This window comes from Equus przewalskii, chromosome 32 (assembly GCF_037783145.1).
Source record: "Equus przewalskii isolate Varuska chromosome 32, EquPr2, whole genome shotgun sequence".
NCBI classification, from domain to species: Eukaryota; Metazoa; Chordata; class Mammalia; order Perissodactyla; family Equidae; genus Equus; species Equus przewalskii.
Window position 1 is genome coordinate 26081493 of NC_091862.1, and position 23568 is coordinate 26105060.

General features: G+C 44.3%; 1 protein-coding gene and 1 long non-coding RNA gene across 2 annotated transcripts; one reads left to right on the forward strand and one right to left on the reverse strand.

The window, feature by feature from the left end:
* Positions 1-1904: 1904 nt before the first annotated feature.
* ABRACL (ABRA C-terminal like) lies at positions 1905-13765 on the reverse strand. The gene is made up of 3 exons (XM_070603172.1): positions 13628-13765; positions 8254-8320; positions 1905-2488 (listed from the first exon to the last, which is right to left on the reverse strand). Exons 2-3 carry the CDS (start codon positions 8312-8314, stop codon positions 2304-2306), a joined length of 246 nt encoding a protein of 81 aa, XP_070459273.1. The 5' UTR covers positions 8315-8320; positions 13628-13765; the 3' UTR covers positions 1905-2303.
* LOC103544851 (uncharacterized) lies at positions 13608-15036 on the forward strand. The gene is made up of 3 exons (XR_011535602.1): positions 13608-13747; positions 14115-14225; positions 14697-15036. It is a non-coding gene; the product is annotated as an uncharacterized lncRNA (long non-coding RNA).
* The last annotated feature ends 8532 nt before the right edge of the window (positions 15037-23568 follow it).

Below are 23568 nucleotides of genomic sequence, written 5' to 3' on the forward strand. Positions count from 1 at the left end.
GTTTCAGCTTAAAGATAATAGTAGAGGTAGAATGGTGATCATCTATACATACTGAAATTGGGATGAAAATCAATCTTGAACTGTAATTCTCAAGACTCTGTCTATAGTCCTGAGCCATCACCTGAGTTCCAGAACCAAATCCTTACCTGCTTACTACACATTTCCACTCTACCCACCTCACGTTCATCATGCCCAAACGAGACTCTCCCTAAGATTAGCTCTCCATTTCCCTGTCTCTGTTAATGCCTCATCCTCAGTCAGAGCCACATATGGTGGTGGCTTTTGACCATGCCTTCTCATTTATCTTTTGATTTCTGTCACGTACGTAGTTCTATGGATCATCCTTCCCAAGGTCTCTTGTATTTACAGTCAACCTATGCTGTGTCGTTCCCATGTACCCAGCATCCTTTCCTTTGGGGAGCTATCCCTGTTCTATCTGAGGTGAGGCTGTGACGTGCAGTATCTGACCCCATCCTCCCTCAGAAACAAGCACAGGACCCAGGCCTGTCAAGTCAAGGGGATTTCAGCCTCTGGCAGGTGTTAATGGTCAAAGGGGCAGGTTTACACTCAAGTGGAGCCAATCAGAGTTCCTTTCTTAGAATTTATAATTAGACATAATAAATTCTCCACTAGGGTTGCTAGTCTAGGAGTAGGTGAATTTACAACTATTGGTAGGGATCTTCCAAGCTATATATAGGAAACCTACTTAGAGTAGAAAGAGAATGAGATTGAACCCAAGAAGGCCTCTGAGCCCATATGGAAAGGCAGAGTTTTGACAACATTGTTTGAGTCCCTGGAGCCAGCCATGCCTGAAGTCCACACCACCCCTGGAATTGCCAGTTAGATTAATCAAACTTCAAAATCCTGACTCATTCACTTTCTAACTAGGTGAACTTTGACAGACTACTTAGCTTTTCTGTGCCTCTCTTAACTCATCAATAAAATGGGAGATAATACCTATCTCACAGGGTTCTATGAGGATTAGCATAGTAAATGCTCAATAAGTGTTAACAATGACTATGAAGTGCCAGTGAATTCTGTTGTTGTTTGATCTAGTTTGAATTGGGGTCCTGTCACAATAGAAAGGGTGCTGATGACAGAGGTTGTTTCCTTAAACATATGCTTGGAACACATCCTTCTCCTGCCTTTCTATTATCGCCACCCCCATGAGATTCTGGAGCCATGCTCCAGCTGGCTTGTCTCACAACAGCTTACTCTCTATCATCCACCCTCATTACCAGGGCTAGAGCTACCTTCACTCCACATGACTGTCATCATGGAACTCCCCTGCTCCTATTTCTGTTCAGACTCCTATCTCTGGCTTCCCAGGTTCTACCTTAATTACCCAATCTGAATCGCTGCTCTCCCTAATATTCCAGTCGATCTGACATCCTACCTTTCACAAGGTCGTGCCTTGCTAATCCATGTCCCTCTGCCTTGCCATCACCTGTCCCATCATCTGTCATCACCTTCACCCATCCCAGATTTTCCCCTCTGGATAATCAGCTCCAGTCATGCAAATTCGGCCTCTTCTATGGTACCTTTGCCAACCATCATGGCTTTCACTGTTTTTACCCTCCATGAGATTCTGTGCCATTTTCAATTCTGAACTACAGGCTGCAACATGCAATTAGAAACAACTCTGTATTGTTTCAGCTGAGTAATTAATTCAACTACAAAGTGAATTCTTTAAGTTACTTTTTTTGCATGTCCCCTCAGTGTAAAGCACAGAACAGGCATCCAAATCATTATGTTTTTTTATAACACTAACCGTCCTGACTTTTTTGATTCTGCACTTTTAAGAGAATTTTTCTTCAAATTACTGCACTTACCTAATCTTGGTGCAAACACTGGATTCTGAGAGGCACATAAATCTTAAATGACAAAATAAGGGAATAAGGCAATTTTAAGGCAGTTACATGTTTTATTATGTAAACTCTATAATATTCCTTGTGGGAGCTGGTCTTCAGTTTGCTTCTTGCTTTCACAGAATGTCAAATATGTGTAGAAATTGTCTAAGAATGATTTATGAAACAAACACTCTTGCACTCCCACCAAAAAAAGCCTCAATGCCTATATTTTCCAACCAGATTCCTGAGAAAAATAATAGGTTATGTTTATTTTACAGTGTCATACATAAATTTTCTTTCAAGATATAAAAAGAACAGACTTCTAAAATATGAGTTCCTTTTTGTTTACAAAGTTCTATAAAAATACATCAAGTATGTTGATATGTTGCCCTTTGACTTAACATTTCCAGTTTACCAGAAACAAAAATTAATATTAAAGATATGAAAACCACATCAATCTTGCAGCAATATAATGTCAACATCATCGTGAACACCTTGCAAAAGCAGCTCTCCTGGGTACGTAACAATCTTCCTTCGTTTCGCAGCTTTGAGAGTTCCTACCAATGCTTCAAAAAGGTTGGCACATTTGTCATCTCGGAAGAGGACCCCAAATTTCACACTTAACTTCCCATCAGCATCTAATTTGAGAAAATATAATGTTAGCCAATGCAAAGTCTGTTTCTTGCCCCCATGTATGGCAGAGTTACATCATCTTTAATAAACATCTAACTATAGGTGAACCAAGATTACAATTGAACAGTCATAAATTCAATGTAACCTGTTGCCAGACCCAAAAAGTGATGGAATAAATATAATGTGTCATGTATCTCTTAGCCTTAATATAATCTGAAAGAAGAGTGGAAGAGAACCAAGAAATTTACAAAAAGTGAATGTGTTTCAGTGCTACTATTATGGACCAATTCCTCTCTAAGTTTTGATTTTTTTAATTGTTATGTTAGCTGTTGAATAAAAACAACAAATACAAGAGAAAGCCTGGGTCAAGAGCAGTGTTTCTCTACGTGTGTTCTGCATGCACTTAGAACCCCCAGGGAGGGAGTGGTGACCTTAACAATGAAGACATCTGTATTTACCAAGATCCCTAGGTTATCTAGTTTGGAGGCAAGTTTTTAATATAGATCTTAAAAACTGAGATAAACAATAAAAAGAAATGAGCTATCAAGCCATGAAAATGCATGAAGGAACCTTATATGCATACTACTAAGTGACAGAAGGCAAACTGAAAAAGCTACATGCTATATGATATATGATAACCATAGAATATTCTGGAAAAGGCAAAATTATGGAAAAAGATCAGTAGTTTTCAGTGGTTGGGGTGGGGAGAGAGATGAACAGACAGAGCACAGATTTTTAGGGCAGTGAAAATATTCTGTATGATGCTATAAAGGTGGACACGTCATTATACATTTGTGCAACACCAAGAGTGAACCGTAATGTGAACTGCGGACCTTGGTTGACGATGACGTGTCAGTGTAGTTCATCAGTTGTAACAAATGTCCCACTCTGGTGGGGAATGCTGATAGTGGGTGAGGCTGTGCATGCGTGGGGGCAGGGAGTTTATGGGAAATGTCTGTACCTTCCTTTCAATTTTATTGTAAATCTAAAACTGCTCTGAAAAAAGCAAAGTCTGTTTTTTAAAAAACAAACGAATCAACTGGAAACTGGGAGATAAGGGTGATCTGGGACAACCCCGCATTGATGGCGGAGGCCTTTGATCCACCTGGCTGAGCCTGGATCGCTTCCTCAGCAGGGCCCCGCAGTCTTCCCTCTGGAAGCTGCACCCACTGTCAAGAAGACGGCCACAGTGGCGAGGGAAGCACTCCTTGGCCAAGGGTTCTTGAGTTCCCACGCTCCCCTGCCAGAACTGCCACCCTGAGGCTGAGTGAACCCCTCCTTGAGGGCAGCACTGTGCTAGCAATGGAGGCAGACAAGGAGGACAGAATCATTCTCTAGCTTTCGAAGAAATGTCTTCAGTTCCCACGAGGAAGAAATAAATGCATAACAAGTAAAGCAACAGCACAAAGCAGCATGCGGCTGGATGTCAACTGAGTAGAAGGACAACCTGTCCTACGGTTTGGAGGGGCACGCAGACTTGGCCAGGTGATGAGGGAAGACTTGGTGGAGGAGCGGCACCTGCTCTGGACTTTAGAGGAGAGTGTGACGTGGGGCTTGTTAAACATCCGACGACCCTCATTGAAATCTCTGCCTCCTACTAGTTGTTTGGCTTTGGGGAACGTGCTTAAGCTCCCTAAGCCTCAGTTTCCTCATCTGTAAATGGGGAGCAGTGCAGGTGAAACTCCTCAGAGGCAGGAACCAGGGTGCTCCTGGAGCTCCGCCACTCACCCTCAGGCTTGCGAGGGAGCCCGCCTTCTTTGTATCTTCTGCGGCTCTGGCCTTTCCTCTCCATGGACAATTCAGTCCTTCGGCCAGGCCAGAGCTGATTCTCAAGACTCCTTACCAGCCTTCCTTTCTTCATTTTTGCCCCTCAATACCTCCTCCATATTGGTGCAGAATAAAAAAGGTGGATGAGACTTTGTAAGATGCAAACTTCATTGATATTCTTCTACTTTAATCTTTCAATGGTTCTGTCATCTTCAAAACAGACTGGAGCCCGTGGCCTCAGAGACAAGACTCTTCAGCCTCTGGCCCTCGCTCTCACCCTTGCTTGTCTCCTGCTATGTCACTCCACACACCTTTTGATCCAGTCAAGATGAACAACTTGTCACCCAAGGTGCCATGAGAGAGCCTGCCTTAGTAACTTTGCCCCTGTTGAGCCAGCTGCCCAGCTTCCAGCACCCTCTTCCCTAGCTAAATTCTTTTTCTTCAAGAATGGACTCAAATGTCACCTTCTCAGAGAAGTCCTCTGTGATTCCTTCAGTTGAGTTAATAGCTCTTCTTATAAAACTGAATATATAGCTATCAAAGCACTCACCATCGATTATAATAATAATAGTTAACATTTATTGAGTACTGGCTATGTTGCTAAAAGGTTCAATGGATTTTATAGTCATTAAAACTCATTTAATTCTCATTTCATCACAGATAAGATACAACTGATTGCAAGGACCATTATTTTACGTACCAACTAAACTGCCAATTTAACTGTAGCACACCATTAGGAGAGACATCCTTATTTTAAAGATTTCAAAGTGTGGGGAAAAAAAGTGCCTCTGAATCATTGAAATAGAGTATTATTATTACAAAAATAAGAAAACCAAGGTACAGAAAAATTTAGTGACAGACCCAAGGTCACAGAGCAAGTATGTGGAGGATCTGGGATCCATGCTCTTAACCACTTCTCAGGACTTGCTTCCAGTTTATTTGTCTATGTTCCTGCTACCTAAAGACACACCCACAAGGGCTGAGATAGAATTTTGTTTATTTTCACGTCTCCAGCATTTAAGCATAAAGGCAGCACTCAAGAAATATTTGTGGAATGAAAGAATTTAAGTCTCCAAGTAATTTTTATCCACTTAATTTTTTTCCATTGGATGAAAAATGAGAGACTTTAAAGAGTTTTATTTTAAAAAAACAGATTAAATTCACCAATTTCCAACTTCAGCTAACACATCACATTTAGATTAGTCTAAATATGATGAATCTAAATCATAATTTAGTCAAAATTATTCCCGACACAACATAAACAATGAACCATAACATGTCAGTAGATAAATGTATCTCCAGAGACACTTTTCAACTATACAGCATCTATTACCAGGAACAGGTAAGTCAGGGAGGCTGGGGAAGCTGCAGTGCTCCAAATAGTTTCATCCTTAGAGAAGGTATGATCATTACTTTGTAGTCTTCTAGTTTGTAAAGCTACAAATTTTGAAGTGCAGGTTTAGCCTACCCTAGCAGAATAATAACACTGCTAGGGATGTAGGGGTTAGATTTTTAAATGCAATTGAATCTGGCCGAGAAACACTAAGGTGACATGGAGAAAGATCCAAGAGAGAAGAAAATCCTACAAATCTTGGGAAATACATCTTTAATACCTTCAACAATCCAAACAAGAGTACTACTCCCAAGAGTAATAGGCTCTCACAGTGCTCAGCAGAAACTGGGAATGTAGAAACGACGAACACAGGCAGGGACAGCACTATTGAAAACAAGACTCACCAAACTTCCATCAGGTGGATGTGGTGAGGTGGGTGGGAAAAAAATGGGGTTAGGAAAGATTGACCATTTGTTTGCCTGGGGCACTAAAGAAATTATCCTCTACTATCTCCTCAGTATTCTCCACAAACATCCCAAATTCAGCTCATGCACTTTGTCCTAAACTGACCTGCCCCACACTTCAAAGTTTTACCTGATATTCAAGGCTTCACTGAGTGCCCCCAACTACTACAGCTTCCACTAATCTATTTCTCTGGGACCATACTGAACTGAACGTCAGCACTTCACAGTTTAGCATACTGTTTTTTCTGATAATTGCCTCATCAATTTTTAATCTATTTTTCTCAACTAAGCAGTAAGATCCTTGAGGAACAGGAGCATATTTGATGTCACTTGTCGTTACACAGTGCTTGGCATATACAGATGCTCAACAAACAGTAGCTGACCATACAATTAAACTCAGGTGGTGCCTGAGTCCACACCAACTCTTATACGCTTGGTTTATCTTTCCTCGATATATTTCAGTAATGATGACTCAAGTTTGATGCAGAAATAAAGTGACTAGAGAAGACCAAAAAGGGGAGGTGATAGGAAGAATAATGGCCCCAAAGATATTCATGTCCTAATCCCCAGGACCCAGGAGTATGTTACCTTACATGGCAAATGGGATTTTGCAGGTGTGAAATAGGGAGATTGTCCTGGACTATCTGGATGAACCCAATGTAACCACAAGTGTCCTTAGAAATGGAAGAGGCACATAAGGAGGTCAGGGTGACGTGCTGTGCAGACTCGACCAGCTCGTGCCGGCTGTGATGGAGAAAGGGGCCACAAGTCAAGGAAGGTGGTTGCCTCTAGAGGCTAGAAAAAGGCTAGGAAACAGATTCTCTAGAGACCACAGGAAGGAATGCACCTTGCAGACACCTTGAGTTTAGCCTGGGGAGACCCTTATCAGACTCCGCCAGGGTCTGAATGTTTGTATGCCCCCAGAATTCAAATACTGAAACCCTGACCATCAAAGGTTAGGTATGGCCTCTTGGAGGTGCTAAGTCATGAGGGTGTAAGGACATCAAGTCATGAGTCATAAGGATTAACGCCTTATAAAAGAGGCTGCAAAGAGCTCCCAAGCGCCTTCCACCATGTGAGGACACAAGAAGTCTGTCACCTGGACGAGGACTGTCACCTGCCCGTGCTGGCACCCAGCTCTCAGACTTCCACCCTCCAGAACTATCAGCGATAAACTACTGCTGTTTATCAGCCAGACAGTCTGTGGGATTTTGTTACAGCCCCAAATGGCCCACGACAGACTCCTAACCTACATCACTGTTAAGATGTTAAATGTGTTGTTTTACGTCTCAAAGTCAGTGGTAACGTTACTGCAGCAATAGAAAACTAATACAGGGGATTTTTGATACTAATGGTTTAATGGGATTTTCAAAGTATGTCAGTATTTCAAATGATTTGTGACTCATGAGCAGACAGAGCTATAAGTAAGAAGAATCAAGCTACAATGACAAAACAACTCTTATGAGGTACTTTTAAAAGCTGTTTTTCATTTATATGATGTAATTTTAACCTTTGTGTTCCATTATCCTAGCTGTTGCTGAATATGTCTATTGCACTTACAATTTTCAGAATGCTCCCCAAACTCTTGCATGTCTTGCTGAGATGTACAAATACCTAAAGCTACAAGTGTAATAGTTACGTTCATTACAACTCAAGAAACGGGGACTATACCAATTTTACATGTCATTTATCTTATGGTAGCTGCTGAAGAAAAAGCTGACTTAAAAAAACTACCTAAAGGATGGTTTCTTTTAATTATATGTACACAAATACTCAAGAATTTAGAGCAAATAAAGACAATTTAGTGTAATTTCAATCTGAGTCCCTAATCATTTAGAAGTCTGTAAAATGGTGGCAGAATAAAGCAGAAAAATGAATTTTGATCGTGTGACAAGTAAAAATGTGAACACAATTCAATTACCAAACCTCAAAGCAGGGTGATTAACGAAACAGCAATTTCTTTCCATCCAAAGGCTAAGGGGGCATCTTAACAATTCTCCGCGTCAGATCACAGTATCCCAACAGCTTTGTGTCCCCAAATATCGCTGCATGGTTGAGGGCAGTTATCACGGGACTGAGGGCAGAGATGCCATATTGTGTCCTGAAGCCCTGGGCAAGCCCTTCATAAGCCTTTCCCAAAAAAGTTGATTCTATCTGCTGTGAGGTAAACTCAGAGGAAATACTGTATCCACGTTATCATACTTACTTTTTGAACCCAGACGATGAATTTCCTCCACTAAGAGGTTAACCTCATGATCCACATTCATTGCTGCCTGAGGGAGAAAAAAGTAAGCTTGTATTATTACCATTTCTACAGTCCATTAACCACATCTTACCAAATCCAAACTATTGTCTTTTTTTTCCTGTAGCATTTGGCACTTTTAATTTACCACGACCCACTTCCTAAAAATACTTGTGTGATGCACATGGCACTAGAGTACCTCCATTTTCCCTCTATCTTTACAACCTCCCCTTGGGGCTGATCCCACTCTTACTCTACACACTTGATTTGTGACCAGGGAACCAGGCAAAGAAAGGGTTACTGAGGATCTGATCAATAACTAACACCATCTGTCAAATGTTTTCCAGACAGGAAGAAACTGTGTTCTGTTTTGCAGAAATCGCTGTCCCCGTTGTGCAGAGAAACTCACACATCTGCAGCAAGACCCCAGCAAAATGTTCCAGCTCCAAGTGTCCGAAAGTTACCTTAAACTCATCAGCATCTTAAATTCTCCTCTGGAAGGGTCCAAGCAGCCGTTCTCAGATCATGCGACCTGCTACGTATGTACCCTGAACAGGCACAGGTGTTACACAGCTGTTACAAATAAACCTGTTAGCCTCTGCTCTCTTGTGTATAAAGTCTCCACTTGCACTGAACTCAGAGCGACACTGCTTTGGGAAATAGCCCAGGTGTTCTCCATGGCTTGTGCATCCAATAAACCTGTTTCTTCACCTGCTTCTGCCTTGGTTGTGCTTTTCACCTCTGCACTCACCAACAAGCAAACCCAATGACTTCAGTTTCAGACTGGGGAGAATGCAGCCATTTTCCTTGCACCCACCGTTAACCCTAAGCCCATCCTCTTCCTGGTGCTCTGCTCACCAATAAAAACACATTGGTGAGTGACACAGGACATGCCCTCAGGGAACTCTCAGTCCAGAAGCAGAGAAAGGCCTGGAATGAATCGCTATGTGACAGCACTCTGTGAGTGGTGGGTCCAAGGCTTTATGGGAGCAGAAAGGAGGAAGCCACAGGAGGGTTTGTGGGGGTCACCGGGGAGGAGCGGACCAGGCAGACAGCTGGGAAATGGTGTTCTGCGCACAGGGAGGAGCAGACGCAGAAGCGCGGAAGCAAAGGAGTCAGCGCAGCACACTTGGGGCGGGCGCTGAGCTAGGAGTGGGGCACCCAGACAAACCGACCCCTCCCTCCCGTCCAGCAGCCTGCAGTCCAGTGGGGAAGGCAGAGACATAGGAAGGGAATTTTAACACCAAGGTCAGTGCACTGATGACTTCTGAGTCACACGCAGGGGCACTGTGCCCATCCATGGGCAGTGTCCAGTACAACCTGACTGCAGTGGAGTACTCATGGTGAAGACCATTCATCTTCAGATGAGGAGTCCAGGACTAAGGGGAGCTGGGAGACCCACCTTGGCTCACCACACGCCCCAAGGGCTGGGTTCTGCACAGTTCCAGCCTTCTCCACTCCACCCCCTTCGTCTCCCAGCTGCAACTGCATGGGGCTTCATTTTATTCCTCCAATGCCCCTTGCTCTCTCACCTCCAGCCTTCTTCACACATACTGCTTCTTTGACCCAGACTATCACTATTCCTCTTTCTTGAGACTAACTCCCAGACATCAAGTCCCAGCTTAGATATGACTTCCTCCAGGAAGCCTTCCCTGACATGCTGGAGTGGGAGAGCGCCCCTACTGTGGGCTCCCAGAGCACTGTGAACCTTCTTCATTTCCCTGGATTGGAATTACCAATTTCTTAGCTTCTACCACGAGACAGTGAGCTCCTTGATGCAGGGATCTGACTGGAATGCTCACTGCTGGATTCACATCTGGCACCAGGAATAGAGGTGCAATAAATATTGGCTTCACTGAAAGACAAGCACACGCATGAGAGAGCATGAAGCACAGCTGCGGGGCTGTCGCCACAGACCTGCTGATCCCGGTGGAGAGGAGAGAGGAGTCAGAGACAGAAGCAGGAAGGCAAAGGAGCCTGGCAAACACCCACCGGAAGCGAGAGGAGAGAAATACCAGCCAGAAACAGGAAAGAGTAGGTGGAGGTGGATGAGAAAGCTCCAACCATGCTGGGTCACAGAAGTAAAGGAAGAAGCGTTTCCGTAAGAAGGCAGTAATTCACAGTGAAAACAACAGGGGGTCAGAAAATAGGAACGACTAGGCAGAACATGCATCAGTTTAATCTGTTTTCAAATCATAAGTTTTCCAAATCACATGAGGGACTAAAACAGTCAAGTTGTGTACATGGATGGTTTACTTTGGGGTGACGATTTGGAAGAGACAACTTCATCCAGATGATTAACGAATTCCTGGTAGCTTTTAAAAACGAGACTGACATCTATGTTTAAATGACATTGATTGGGACACCAGATTTTCTATCAGCTAATAATCAAAACCGCCACTGCCATCTGCTACATGATTTGTGTGAATATTATAATTTAAGAAGCTTGTATTACAATAAAATGCAATATCTTACGTTAATACATCCACATAAAACACACTATCAAACACACTATCAAAACTTTTTAGTGTTCAAATATTGGAAACTTTGTGTTGGTGAAATTGTAGCATTATATTCAAGATATCGTTTAAGAGAGACGCTAAAAAGCTAAAATATACCCAGAGGACACAACTGAAAAACACGCCATGAGAATAACGGTAGAAAAAACCTGTTAATGGAGAGTGGGGGTCAGCTGTCACTTTTGCACACCTAGCACCCCTTGCCCATCCTGGCACCAGCAGTCTAATTTTTGTTTGAATAAAGCATTTCCTTCCTCACTCTAGACCCATGTAACTCGGGGAGAGCCTCACCCTGGACTCCAGGAGGGGTTCAGAGCCAGAAAAACTGGTTTGGGGCATAAGGTAGGTGAACAATGGGTTCAGCCCACGGATTGTGCCGGATTGTGCCGGAACTACGACTCTCCTCCTGGGTCCTGAGCCGTTTACAGCCCTGATGTAAATACGGCTACCATGTGGAAAGAGCCTGCCATGAAGAAAGCCAACACAAAGGAAAGTCCAGCCACATAACAACGACTGAGCCTGTCCCTGACCCTGGGCTTCCAGTTCCAAGAATCAATCTATCTTTCCTGGTTCTGCTTGTGCTGGATTGACTGGGTTTCTGTCACTTGCACTCTAAAGAATCTCGACCCATTAAGTTAGCCTAGAGAAGACCTGGCACTATGTTTTTAAAATTAAAACTCTTTTTACATACTTCTGTGAATAGTCTCTTTTTGAGTTGCTTGATTGGGCAGGACGGGCAGATGTAATAGAAAGGCAGATTTGGGAGCTTTATAATAAAAAATTTCTCTACCAAAACTGCCTAACAATGAATAAAGTTTGCACCCTGTGACTGGAAACATCCATGGGGAAGTAGTACGATTCTGTGAGGCTGATGAGGAAGCAGCCCACACTGGACAGAGAGAGAATGAAAGGTCCCAGGGACTCCATCCTCTCCAGTTCTCAGATTCTGATTTCCTCCCACCCTGAAAACATCTCTCTTGAACATGGCTCTCCTCTCCTTCCACCTGTAGCACACTTGAGACACGGCTGTCCTTTAACAGAGACTCAGAGGAAACTCCACTGTTATGCAGAATGGGACTACCTGCCCCACTTTAAGCAGATGTATGTTCATCCAATTTTACGAAGGGAAGGCAACCAGCATTTCTTTATAATTAATTACACATGAGGTTCCTTAGCTATTTTGATTAATGTAATCCTAAGCATCTTGCAAACTATTTTTTATCCCCATTCTATGGATGATGAAACTGGCTCAGAGGGACGCCCACAATTAAATGCTGTTTTTACCACATAATTCTGGCTTTTTCTTCTCCTTTTTTCTTTTGGTGGCTATTATGCAAACTGCACTAAATGTAATAGTGAGTTGTTTTGTATGAAATTTTACACGCTGGTTTACTAAGGCAGAATACTTATAAAGCAAAAAGGCTCCCAGCCTAGTCCCTAACAAGTAGGAAAATAACAGGCTTAGAAACGATTGCTAGCATACATCATTTGGCATGATTTATTTATTTTATTATTTAGTGGGAAAATGGGGAAAATACTCATTGTTATGGGAAGGCCCAGGACACTTTATAAGGACAGAAGCCTGGGACTAGAGTGACAGCAACATCAAGAACAATGAAGAGAGGCCATAAGCAGAGCAAGTCTAAGGGGAAGAAAGAGCTCATCAACAGGGGGCTCCGGGGAAGGCGCCGACAGACGCTCCGGGCCCTCTGCCTGTGACAATCTCATTAGGCACGGCGCATTGGAATCAGGAGGAAAGCGAATGCCGGAGGGTCGGGGCATATGCTGAAATGCTCCACCATCAATATGCGCTGAAGAACCTATTTAAGGACACCCCTATCGTTTTTTTTTGTTAAAGTTTGGAGGCATTACATAGAGATTTTCTAATGTTCAAAGAACAAAGCCTCTGGAGCGGGGACGTCCGGGAGCAGCAGCGAGCTCTACCTACCATGGGGGCCACCTTTCCCAGCTCGCCTCCGCGTCCCTGACCAGCAGCTGGAGCCAGTCAAAGATGACCCGGCTCCTTCCTGCTTCCTCGCCGGCGCGCACACACTCCATATTTGGTCATCCTGGCTCCAAGTTGGGGAGCTTTCCCGGAAGGGGTCCCGGGACCCTGTCCCCCGCAGGTCACACGGTCACCCCCGCCCCGGTGCAGAGTTGGGGAGCGCAGGGCTCGGTCCCCGTTCCGGGCTGCACAGCGGACCCGGGGTGGTCTCCCGGGAAGGCCCGCGTCCCGGAAGCCTTTGTCTGGGCAACTCCCGCCTCCGTGCTCCCCGAGGCCCTTGCAAGCCAGCGCGCCGCCAGGCGAGCGCCCGAACCGGCCGCAGAAACAGACCCGGCCAGGGGCTCCGCGAGCCCCTCGGGTGCTCTCACCACCATGCACCACCATGCACCCCAGGCGCACCCTGGAGCGCGCAGCGCCGCGCCCAACGCCCGCGCTGCAAAAGGCGTCCCTCAACGCTTCGGGGGCTCTCCCCTCACCCCAGCCCTTCCCTGCCTAGCCTTGCTGCATCGGCTCCCGAGCCAAGTGCAGAGCGGACACGCTGCCCCGCTTAAAAACGGTGACATCTCTGCTCGCTTCCCGGTCTGCCCCCGGCCGGCTACGGTCACGTGAGCCGAGCGCCGAAGCCCGCCGGCGAGGGGCAGCAGGGTGCACGCCGCTCCTCGGGCGCCGTCTCCGCCCAGGTCTGGCGGTGCTGAGCTGAGCCCGCTCTGGGGACCCGGGTCCCAGCCCACGATTCCCCTGGCTGCTGCGCCTTCGCCGGGTACCCGGGTCCATCCTTTACACGTGGCCACATCTTCCCCGGGGACTCGCTCACCTCTCCGCCTCCTTTTATTTTTTGATGAAAAACTGGGGTACGTCGGTCCGGACCTGGCTATCTTCTCCAACGCACTGGAGAGGAAGAGGCTGAGGAAGGAAGTGACAAAGAGAAGGGCTGGTGAGCCGGGCGAGGAGGAGGAGGAGCAGGGTGGGGGTGGGGGACTAAGTTTCTGCGCTCAGGAAAGGGGCCGCCCACACTCCAGGAAAAAGCCTCTGAGCAGGAGACTCAGGAGAGGAATCGCCGCACCATGGGGCAGACTCCAGACAGGTGTGCGGCGCTCGAGACTTCTGGGAAAACGGACCCAGAGGTGCCATTCGCCACCTTTCTTTCGCTCTCCTCAGAGCCAGTGATCCCCAACCCCGCATCTGGTCCTGGGCATTGATATATTGCCAAGATTTCTCTCTTAACATATGAGATAAAGCGCCCCCAAAGTGCTGAATGTTGAGGGGTCCTAGGAGGAACGTGACATTGTTCTGTATGCCAGGAGCAGGCGCCGCCAGAAAACTGCCACTGATGACAGCAGGATGGTTCCATTTGCAAAGCAAAACGCATTCTTGAACATCGATTTGTCTTACTGCAGAGAAACGTTACTGGGGTAAAGCTAGTTTTTTTATCCTGGGTCAATATAGGTTTCTTCCCATTTTTATTCATTATTTCCTATGTTTGCATGATTCAATCGATTCGTACTCCCTTTATTTCAGTCACTGTTGTTTTCATCTGTGTGTGTGTGTGTGTGTGTGTGTGTGTGTGTGTGTGCGCGCACGCGCACGCGCGATATGCTTGCTATACCTAGAGTCCCTTTGGAAAGGAACCCGAGGCCCTGCTGATGAAACCGGCAAACAGCCATTGATGATTAGGTAGTAGCTAAAGTTTTCTTTTCCTTTTTGCAATTACTGATTACAGTTTTTAGCTGTTCCCCTGCCCATTGTTGCCTGTGCTGCTTAGGCAATATGGTATCTGATTCCCACTCGGTTCCCATAGATAACATCTCCCTGGAGCCTGGGTCACCATGGGAATGGGTGGGTGAGCTGTTTTTCAGGAATTAGGACCCCTGTGTCCACTCTAGGCCCCGTTGAGACTGCCAACTCATCATCCAGGCTGTGCGGATGTCCCATAAGCAACCTTTTGATGTCAAGAGGCTAAGAACTCCACCCTCAGATCATGCTAACACAGCCATTTTGTGAGCATGGGTCCCATGAAGAGGCATGAAGTCTGACTACGCTTGCACAGATCGTCAATTACCCGACCTCTCCTCACCTCCAGTCATCTATCTCCAGGCTTAAGACCACCTTGTCCTTTGCCCCGTAAATATCCCTGAGTCCCCATTTTCTGGGAGGCAGATTTGAGATTCATTCTCCCGTTTCCTCACTTGGCTGCCCTGTGATTAAACCCTCTCTCTGTGGCAATTTCGTCATCTCGGTGTCTGGCTTTCTGGGTGACGGGCGAAAATGAACCTGATTCAGTGGTAACGCTGAGAGGAATGACCCAAACTATTCCTGGGGCAAAAGTTGCACAAATAACTACTCAAAAGCTCCCCTCCCCCAGAGCTGATTGGATTGAGTGATCATATGACCCAAGAGCACACGGGCCCTAAACTGGCCGTCGTCCTAGGAGGTGACCTGGAACAAACAGTCCTCACCATGCAGAGCCTCTGGTCATTAGGCAAGCCAATCAGATTCTCCCTTGGAAGTTGAAAGTGGAGAAAACAGAGAATGTGCTGTCTGACAGAAAGGCTGAGGCCGAGAGAGGGCTTTAGGCAGAGGCAGAGAAGTGGGCTTCCAGAGAGCAAAACGCTTCAGAAAGCAGACGGGAGCAGGAAGTAGGAGGCGGATGCAGGCAGAGGTGGTGGGAGCAGAGTCCAAGGGAAGCTGATGGAGTAATGGCCTCAAAGACCTGCTCCCTGGGGAGATGATTGTCCCAGTCCCTTGGGCTACACTGCATCCGTCTGCTCCCAAACCATGTTCTAGCTACCCTTTCACAGTCAACACCTCTCACTTTGGGTGTGACCCTGAGTGAACCTCTCTTCCCTGTCAGCAAAAGATTACTCTTCAACAAAGGTCGGATTCGGCCCAGGTTTCTCATGTCAGATGAGGGTTAAGGTGACTCCAACATCCTTTGAGGCCGATTTTTTTTCTCACAAAGAAAGCTGAGATGTTTACTTTATATCTTTCAAAGTCTACTTAATGCAGAATCTATAGTTCAAGAAAAGTGTCACATTTAGCAATCCTCCAAGGGGGAGCTGGCTTTTTGGCCTGTGGCATGATGACAATTCTTCATTCAGATGATATCCAGTGAAAGGAATAATCAGTCTGTGGTGGCCACTTCTGTTATGGTTGAGTAATTTGTGTTTCACATCACTCTACCACGAGCAAAAAAAGGAGTAGGTGGCTTCACCAATGCAAGTGAAAGTCCCTGTGATATAACAATGGACTCACTCTTTAAAAATACTTTATACATGTCGATGCAAAATAACCAATGATCGTTCAACAGATATGAGAGATATGTGAGTTTTACTTGAGCCAAGGTGAGGATTATAATCCTGTCAGGACTTTTCCAGAAAGGAAGAAAGTGTTCTGGAGAATCATGGTTTTCAGTGCAGGCATAACTTTTTAGAACAAAGAACATACATTAAACACACCCAGGATACATATTCATCAAAGTTTCAAAGAGGGGTTCACTTGCAAATTAGCAGGTCAACATGACCCTGATGTCAGGAAAGGGACTAATTCAGGTAGCGTTATCAGTAGGGTGAAGGAGGGGCAGTTTGCATTCTTATCTTGAGAGCGTGCTCTTTACTTTAATGGGTAAGCAGATGGACAAAGTGTGTCTGACGGGCCCTAAGGCAGGCTTCTTTAGTTCGAGCCCAATCAGTTTTGAGCGCAAGTAGTTGCCCGTATCCCTCAATGTGTGAAAGTCTCTCATACCTATGCTGCAGTAAGTGTTACCTAACTTCATGTTAATCTGTGAGGAATTACAATTCAAGAAAGTTGTTTTGATGAAATATTGAAAATTTTACCAATTAGAACTTTTCATGCCCAATTCCTACTCTTTGTGTTTCCATACAGACTTTTGCCATCTTTTCTTGTTATCTCAGGAATATTATCATCAGGCAGCTAAACACTGTGGACTCAACCTAAAAATCAAAAAATAAAGTTTATCAAACAGTTAAGAAGTATTCATTACCCATGAAGCATGTAACAGGAACAGAGTGCCAGTGTTGTAGGGCACAGAGTAGCCTACAGCATGAGCTTTGTCAGAAAGAACTTTAGGGAGTGTCCATATAAAATATGAAGACAATCTTTATCCATTTATTTAATTTCATAGTATAGACCAGCACTGTCTAATAGAATTATAATTGTGAGCCAAGTATGTAGTTTAAAATTTTCTAGTACCCGCATTAAAAACATGTGAGAGCTGGCCCTGGGGCCTAGTGGTTAAGTTTGGCGCACTCCACCTCTGTGGCCTGGGTTCAGTTCCTGGGCACAGACCTATACCACTCATCTGTCAGTGAGTGGCCATGCTGTGGTGGTAACTCACATACAAGAAGAAGACGATTGGCAGCAGATGCTAACTCAGAGCAAATCTTCCTCAGCTAAAAAGCAAAACAAAACATGATATTAATTTTAATAATGTCTTATTTAACCCACTATATCCAAAATACTATCATTACAACTGTAATGGATATTTAAAAATTATTGAGATATTATCCATTCTTTGTTTTGTTCTATGTCTTTGAAGTCTTTTTAGTATTTTACACTTATAGCACATTTCAGGTGCTCAATAGCGTTATTTGATTAGTGATTACTGTATTGGTCAGTGTAGCTATCGACAATTCCAGAATAAAGCATGACATATAGGCTAATAATTTTACCTGAGAAATTACATGTTCCTGGAATGAAAAAAATTATATTTAAAGGTTCATGGAAAATTGAGGTATTCCTTTAAAAATATAATTGTCTATTTTGTAATGAATAGAAAAAAATCCTTGTAAAGGAGTTCAAGAACAGCAATTCTATCCTGAGTATATACCCAACAGAAAAGGTACATAGATTCACCAAGAGACAGGTATGGGAGTATTCATGGCAGCAGTGTTCATAATATTTCTAAACTAGAGCTACCCGAATGCCCAGTAACATTTGAGTGGTTAATCAATTGTGGCATATTTATATAAAGGGAAATCATCCACCAAGAAGAAGAAACAGCCAACAACTACATGCGGTGATACGAATAAATCCCACAAATACGCTTGAGTGAAATGAGCCTATCATTCCTTTCACATGAAGTGTTCAAAGCAGGCAAAACTAATCGTGGTGTCAGAGTTGGGGCAGTGGTGATCCTTGTTGGGTTGGGGGCTTTAGTGACTGAGACGAGGCCTGAAGTGGAGACTTACAGGGTGCTGATGATGCTATGCTTCTTGATCTGCATACTGGTTAAAGAGGTGTTTTGTTTTGAGAATTCGTTAAGCTGTACACTTAAGATAAACTTTTTTCCTGTGGCTATGTTCTTTTTTAATAAAACATTTTTTGAAAAATAAAGAATAGAGGATCTTGACCAAACAAGGCTTATTCCAGGAATGTAAGGATTATTTGACATTAGGAAACTTAATAATCCCCTATACCCAATAATCTCTAATTTTTTTTCTGCTTTATCTCCCCAAACTCCCCCTGGTCCATAGTTGTATATCTTAGTTGCAGGTCCTTCTAGTTGTGGCATGTGGGATGCTGCCTCAACGTGGCGTGACGAGAGGTGCCATGTCTGCGCTCAGGATCCAAACTGGTGAAACCCCAGGTTGCCACAGTGGAGCTTGCGGACTTAATCACTTGGCCACCGGCTGGCCCCTCTAATTTTTATCTTATTCATTAAAATGAGATTTCTATTTGGACCTGTCGTTCTAGTTCAGACTACCATCACCTTGTGCTCATGTTAATGTTGACTGACAGTCAACATGAGATGACAGTCAGACATGCAACATGACACGCAACATGACAATCAGACATGCAACATGACAGCCAGACATGCAATGATGATTGCATGTCTTAGGCACTTCTTCTTGATCCAGTTGTAGCAGTGTTTGAGTGCTTTGGGTGACACAAGGAAATAAAAGTAAAATCTGTGCCCTCAAGAAATAATGGAGGGGGCCAGCCCCGTGGCCCAGTGGTTAAGTCTGCATGCTCCGCTTTGGTAGCCCAGGGTTCAGATCCTGGGTGCGGACATGGCACCACTCATTAGGCCATGTTGAGATGGCATCCCACATGCCACAACTAGAAGGACCCACAACTAAAATAAGTACATACTGGGGGGATTTGGGGAGAAGAAAGCAGGAAAAACAAGACTGGCAACAGTTGTTAACTCAGGTGCCAATCTTTAAAAAAAAAAAAAGAAAGAAAGAATGGAAAAAAGACTATATACCATGAGCAAGTGGGATTTATTCCAGGAATGCAAAGTTGGTCCAACCCTGGAAATTAATCAATATGATACAGTATTTTAATAGGATAAAGGGGAGAATTCACATGATCATCACAATACATGCAGAAAAAGCATTTGACAAAATACAGTACCTTTTCATAATGAAAAGACTCAATAAACTTAGAAGGGAATTTCCTCAACCTAAGAAAGGGCATCTACAAAAACTTCATAGCTAGCATCATACTTAACAGTGAAAGACTGAAAGTGTTTACCCTAAGATCAGGAAGAAGACAAGGATGTCTACTAAAGAATCCACAAAAAAGCTATTACAGACAATAAACCAATTCAGCAACATCGCAGGATATAGTATCAATGTATACAAATCAGTTGTATTTGTATATACTAGCAATGAACAATCTGAAAATGAAACTAAGAAATCAATTCTGTTTACAATAACATCCATAGAATAAAATACTTACGAATAAGTTTAACTAAAGGAGTGCAAAACTTGTATACTTTTACAAAATGTTGAAAAGAAATTTTTGTAAACCTAAATAAGTGGCAAGACACCCTGTGTGTATAGATTGGAAGACCTAATATTGTGAAGATAACAATACTTCTCCAAGTGATCTACAGATTCAACGCAATTCCTATCAAAATTTTAACACCCTTTTTTTTGCAGAAATTGACAAGCTGATTCTAAAGTTTACATGGAAATGAAAGGTATGCAGAAAAGACAAAACAATCTTGAAAAAGAAGAACAAAGTTGGAGGACTCATATACCCTGATTTCAAAGTTTACCGCAAAGCTACAGTAAGTGGCACTGGCATAAGGAGTGGCATATAGAAAATGGAATAGAATTGAGACATCAGTAATAAACCCATTCACCCATGGTCAACTGATTTTTGATAAGGGTGCCAAGACCATTCAATGGGGAAAGAATGATATATTCAACAAATGGTGCTGAGACACTGGATATCCACAAGGAGAGGAATTAATTGGATTCCTATCTCACACCATATACAAAAACTTAAAATAGATCAAAAACCTAAATGTAAGAGCAAAAACTATAAAACTCTTAGAAGAAAACATAATCTTCATGACCTTGGAATAGGCAACGTTCTCTTAGATATGATACCAAAAGCACAAGCACCCAAAGAAAATATAGATAAACTAGATTTCATAAAAATTAAAAATGTCTATGCTTCAAAAGATACCATGAAGAAAGTGAAAACAACCCACAGAATGGAAGAAAACTTTTGCAAAGCTTACATCTGATAAGGTTCTCATAACCAGAATATGTAAAGACCTCTTACAACACAACAATAAAGAGACAAATAACCCTATTTAAAAATGGGCAAAGAATTTGAATAGATGTTTCTCTAAAGGAGATATACAAATGGCCAATAAACACGTGGAAAGGTTCTTGACACCATTTGTCACTAAGGAAATACAAATCAAAAGTACCAGATACCACTCCACACCCACTCTGATGGCTATAATGGAAAATAGCAAGATTTGGTGAGGATGTCAAGAAAGTTGTCCCCTCGTACATTGCTGGTGGGAATGTAAAATGGTGCAGCCTCTGTGGAAAACAGTTTGGCAGGTCCTCAGAAAGTTAAACATATATTTCACATTCTTTGACTCAGTAATTACACTCCTACTTCTATAACCAGGAGTTGTATGTCCAAAGTAGGCAAATTCACAGAGAAAAGCAGATGGAGTCATGGTTGCTAGAGACTAAGAGGAGAAGGGAACAGGGCTAATGGGCATGAGATTCCTTCTCTGGTGATGAAAAATATTCTGGAATTAGATAGCGATGAAGATTACACAATCATGTGAATACACTAAAAACCACTGAATTGTACACTTTAAAATGGTGAATTTTGTGGTATGTGAATTATTTGTCAATTTAGATTTTTTTGAAAAAGAAACAATGGAAAGACAAGACTAATAGACAGTAATTAAAAGCCAAATCAGAGAACAAATCAAGATGATGTAGCTGAGAAAAGCTGCTGAACGTAGAGGTTGATCTGACTGCTTGAGGAAGGTGCTGCTTTTCCTCTTTGCTGCTTCACTCATTCATTCATTTATTCCTTCATTCAACAAATATTTATTGAAAACCATTATGTGCCCAAACTCGTGTCTCTTTCTCAAAGAGAGATCAAAGACAACCATCTTCTCATGTGAAAGAGAATTGTTCTTTCTCAGCTGAAGAACACAGCTCTTCTAAACTGGCTTATTAGACAATGCATATGACCATTAATTCTAGAATTTACATTAAGATGTTTTCCTTTTTCTTTTTTTCTTTTTTTCTTCCTCCACATCTTTATTTCTTTTTTTCTCCTCTCTAGCCCCCAAATCAGAAACAATGTCTTCAACAAAGCTCAGGTATTATATCCATCACTCACAAGACAACACAATTTCTTCCTCCTCTTTCCCTCCCGCTCCTCCCTCCCTCTCTTCCCTCCTTTCACTACGTAGTTTCTAGTCTTCACCCCAACATAACTTCAGGTTGCACATGGCTTTGGCTTTCTATGGTACGGTCTTTAATACCAACCCTACTTGTTCAACTCATCATTACCCAATAGATGCAGTCTTTCAGTATCTCAGTTCCAGATTCTTGAGAGAGAGAATCTAATTGACTCATTTTGGATTGATTATTATGACCAGTTATATATACTATGTCCAGGACATAAGGCTGCTTTTGCCAAAAGCCATAAATGAGATAATTTCTCTCCAAAGGAGGAGTGAGAGAGGAGTCACTCAAAAGCACGTCTATCATAGACACCATCAACACTACAGATCCACCTCATACAAGAAGTAGCTACTAGACTCATAGAGATATTTTCATTTACGTTTAAATTAATTAAAGTAAAATAACATTAGGGTTAGGGTCAGGGCCAGGGTCGGGGTCAGGGTCAGGGTGAGGGTTCGGGTCAGGGTTTGGGTTAGGATTTAGGGTTCAGGATCGGACTTGGGTTGGGGTTCGGGTTTGGGTTTGGATTAGGGGTGGGGTTAGAGTTCAGACTCGGGCTCAGGTTCAGGTTTGGGTTAGGGCTCGGGTTCAGGGTTAGGATTCAGGTTCAGGTTCGGTCAGGGTTAGGGTTAGGGTTCGGGGTTAGGGGTAAGGGGTTAGGGTTAGGGTTAGGGTTCGGGGTTAGGGTTAGGGTTCGGGTTAGGGTTCGGGTTCGGGTTAGGGTTCGGGGTTAGGGTTAGGGTTCGGGTTAGGGTTCGGGTTCGGGTTCGGGTTCGGGTTAGGGTTCGGGTTCGGGTTTAGGGTTCGGGTTCGGGTTCGGGTTCGGGTTCGGGTTAGGGTTCGGGTTAGGGTTTAGGGTTAGGGTTAGGGTTTAGGGTTCGGGTTAGGGTTCGGGTTCGGGTTCGGGTTAGGGTACGGGTTAGGGTTTAGGGTTAGGGTTAGGGTTCGGGTTAGGGGTTAGGGTTCGGGTTAGGGGTTAGGGTTCGGGTTAGGGTTAGGGTTCGGGTTAGGGTTAGGGTTAGGGTTCGGGTTAGGGTTAGGGTTCGGGTTAGGGTTAGGGTTCGGGTTCGGGTTAGGGTTAGGGTTCGGGTTCGGGTTAGGGTTCGGGTTCGGGTTCGGGTTCGGGTTCGGGTTAGGGTTCGGGTTCGGGTTCGGGTTCGGGTTCGGGTTAGGGTTCGGGTTCGGGTTCGGGTTCGGGTTAGGGTTAGGGTTAGGGTTCGGGTTAGAGTTAGGGTCTGAGGGTTAGGGTTAGGGTTAGGGTTAGGGTTAGGGTTCGGGTTAGGGTTCGGGTTAGGGTTAGGGTTCGGGTTAGGGTTAGGGTTAGGGTTAGGGTTCGGGTTAGGGTTAGGGTTCGGGTTAGGGTTCGGGTTCGGGTTCGGGTTAGGGTTAGGGTTCGGGTTAGGGTTAGGGTTCGGGTTCGGGTTAGGGTTCGGGTTCGGGTTAGGGTTAGGGTTCGGGTTAGGGTTAGGGTTAGGGTTAGGGTTCGGGTTAGGGTTAGGGTTCGGGTTCGGGTTAGGGTTCGGGTTAGGGTTAGGGTTTAGGGTTCGGGTTCGGGTTCGGGTTCGGGTTAGGGTTAGGGTTAGGGTTAGGGTTCGGGTTCGGGTTAGGGTTAGGGTTAGGGTTAGGGTTCGGGTTCGGGTTAGGGTTAGGGTTCGGGTAAGGGTTAGGGTTCGGGTTAGGGTTAGGGTTCGGGTTAGGGTTAGGGTTCAGGTTAGGGTTCGGGTTAGGGTTAGGGTTCGGGTTAGGGTTCGGGTTAGGGTTCGGGTTAGGGTTAGGGTTAGGGTTAGGATTCGGGTTAGGGTTAGGGTTCGGGTTAGGGTTAGGATTCGGGTTAGGGTTCGGGTTAGGGTTCGGGTTAGGGTTAGGGTTAGGGTTAGGGTTAGGGTTCGGGTTAGGGTTAGGGTTAGGGTTCGGGTTAGGGTTCGGGTTAGGGTTCGGGTTAGGGTTAGGGTTAGGGTTCGCGTTAGGATTAGGGTTAGGGTTCGGGTTAGGGTTAGGGTTCGGGTTAGGGTTAGGGTTAGGGTTCGGGTTCGGGTTCGGGTTAGGGTTAGGG

Coding starts and splice junctions, on each gene's coding strand:
- ABRACL (XM_070603172.1), bottom strand. CDS start 8,314: ATGAATGTGGATCATGAGGTTAACCTCTTAGTGGAGGAAATTCATCGT. Junction 2,489..8,253: donor TCATCGTCTGGGTTCAAAAA/GTAAGTATGATA, acceptor TTCTCAAATTAG/ATGCTGATGGGAAGTTAAGT.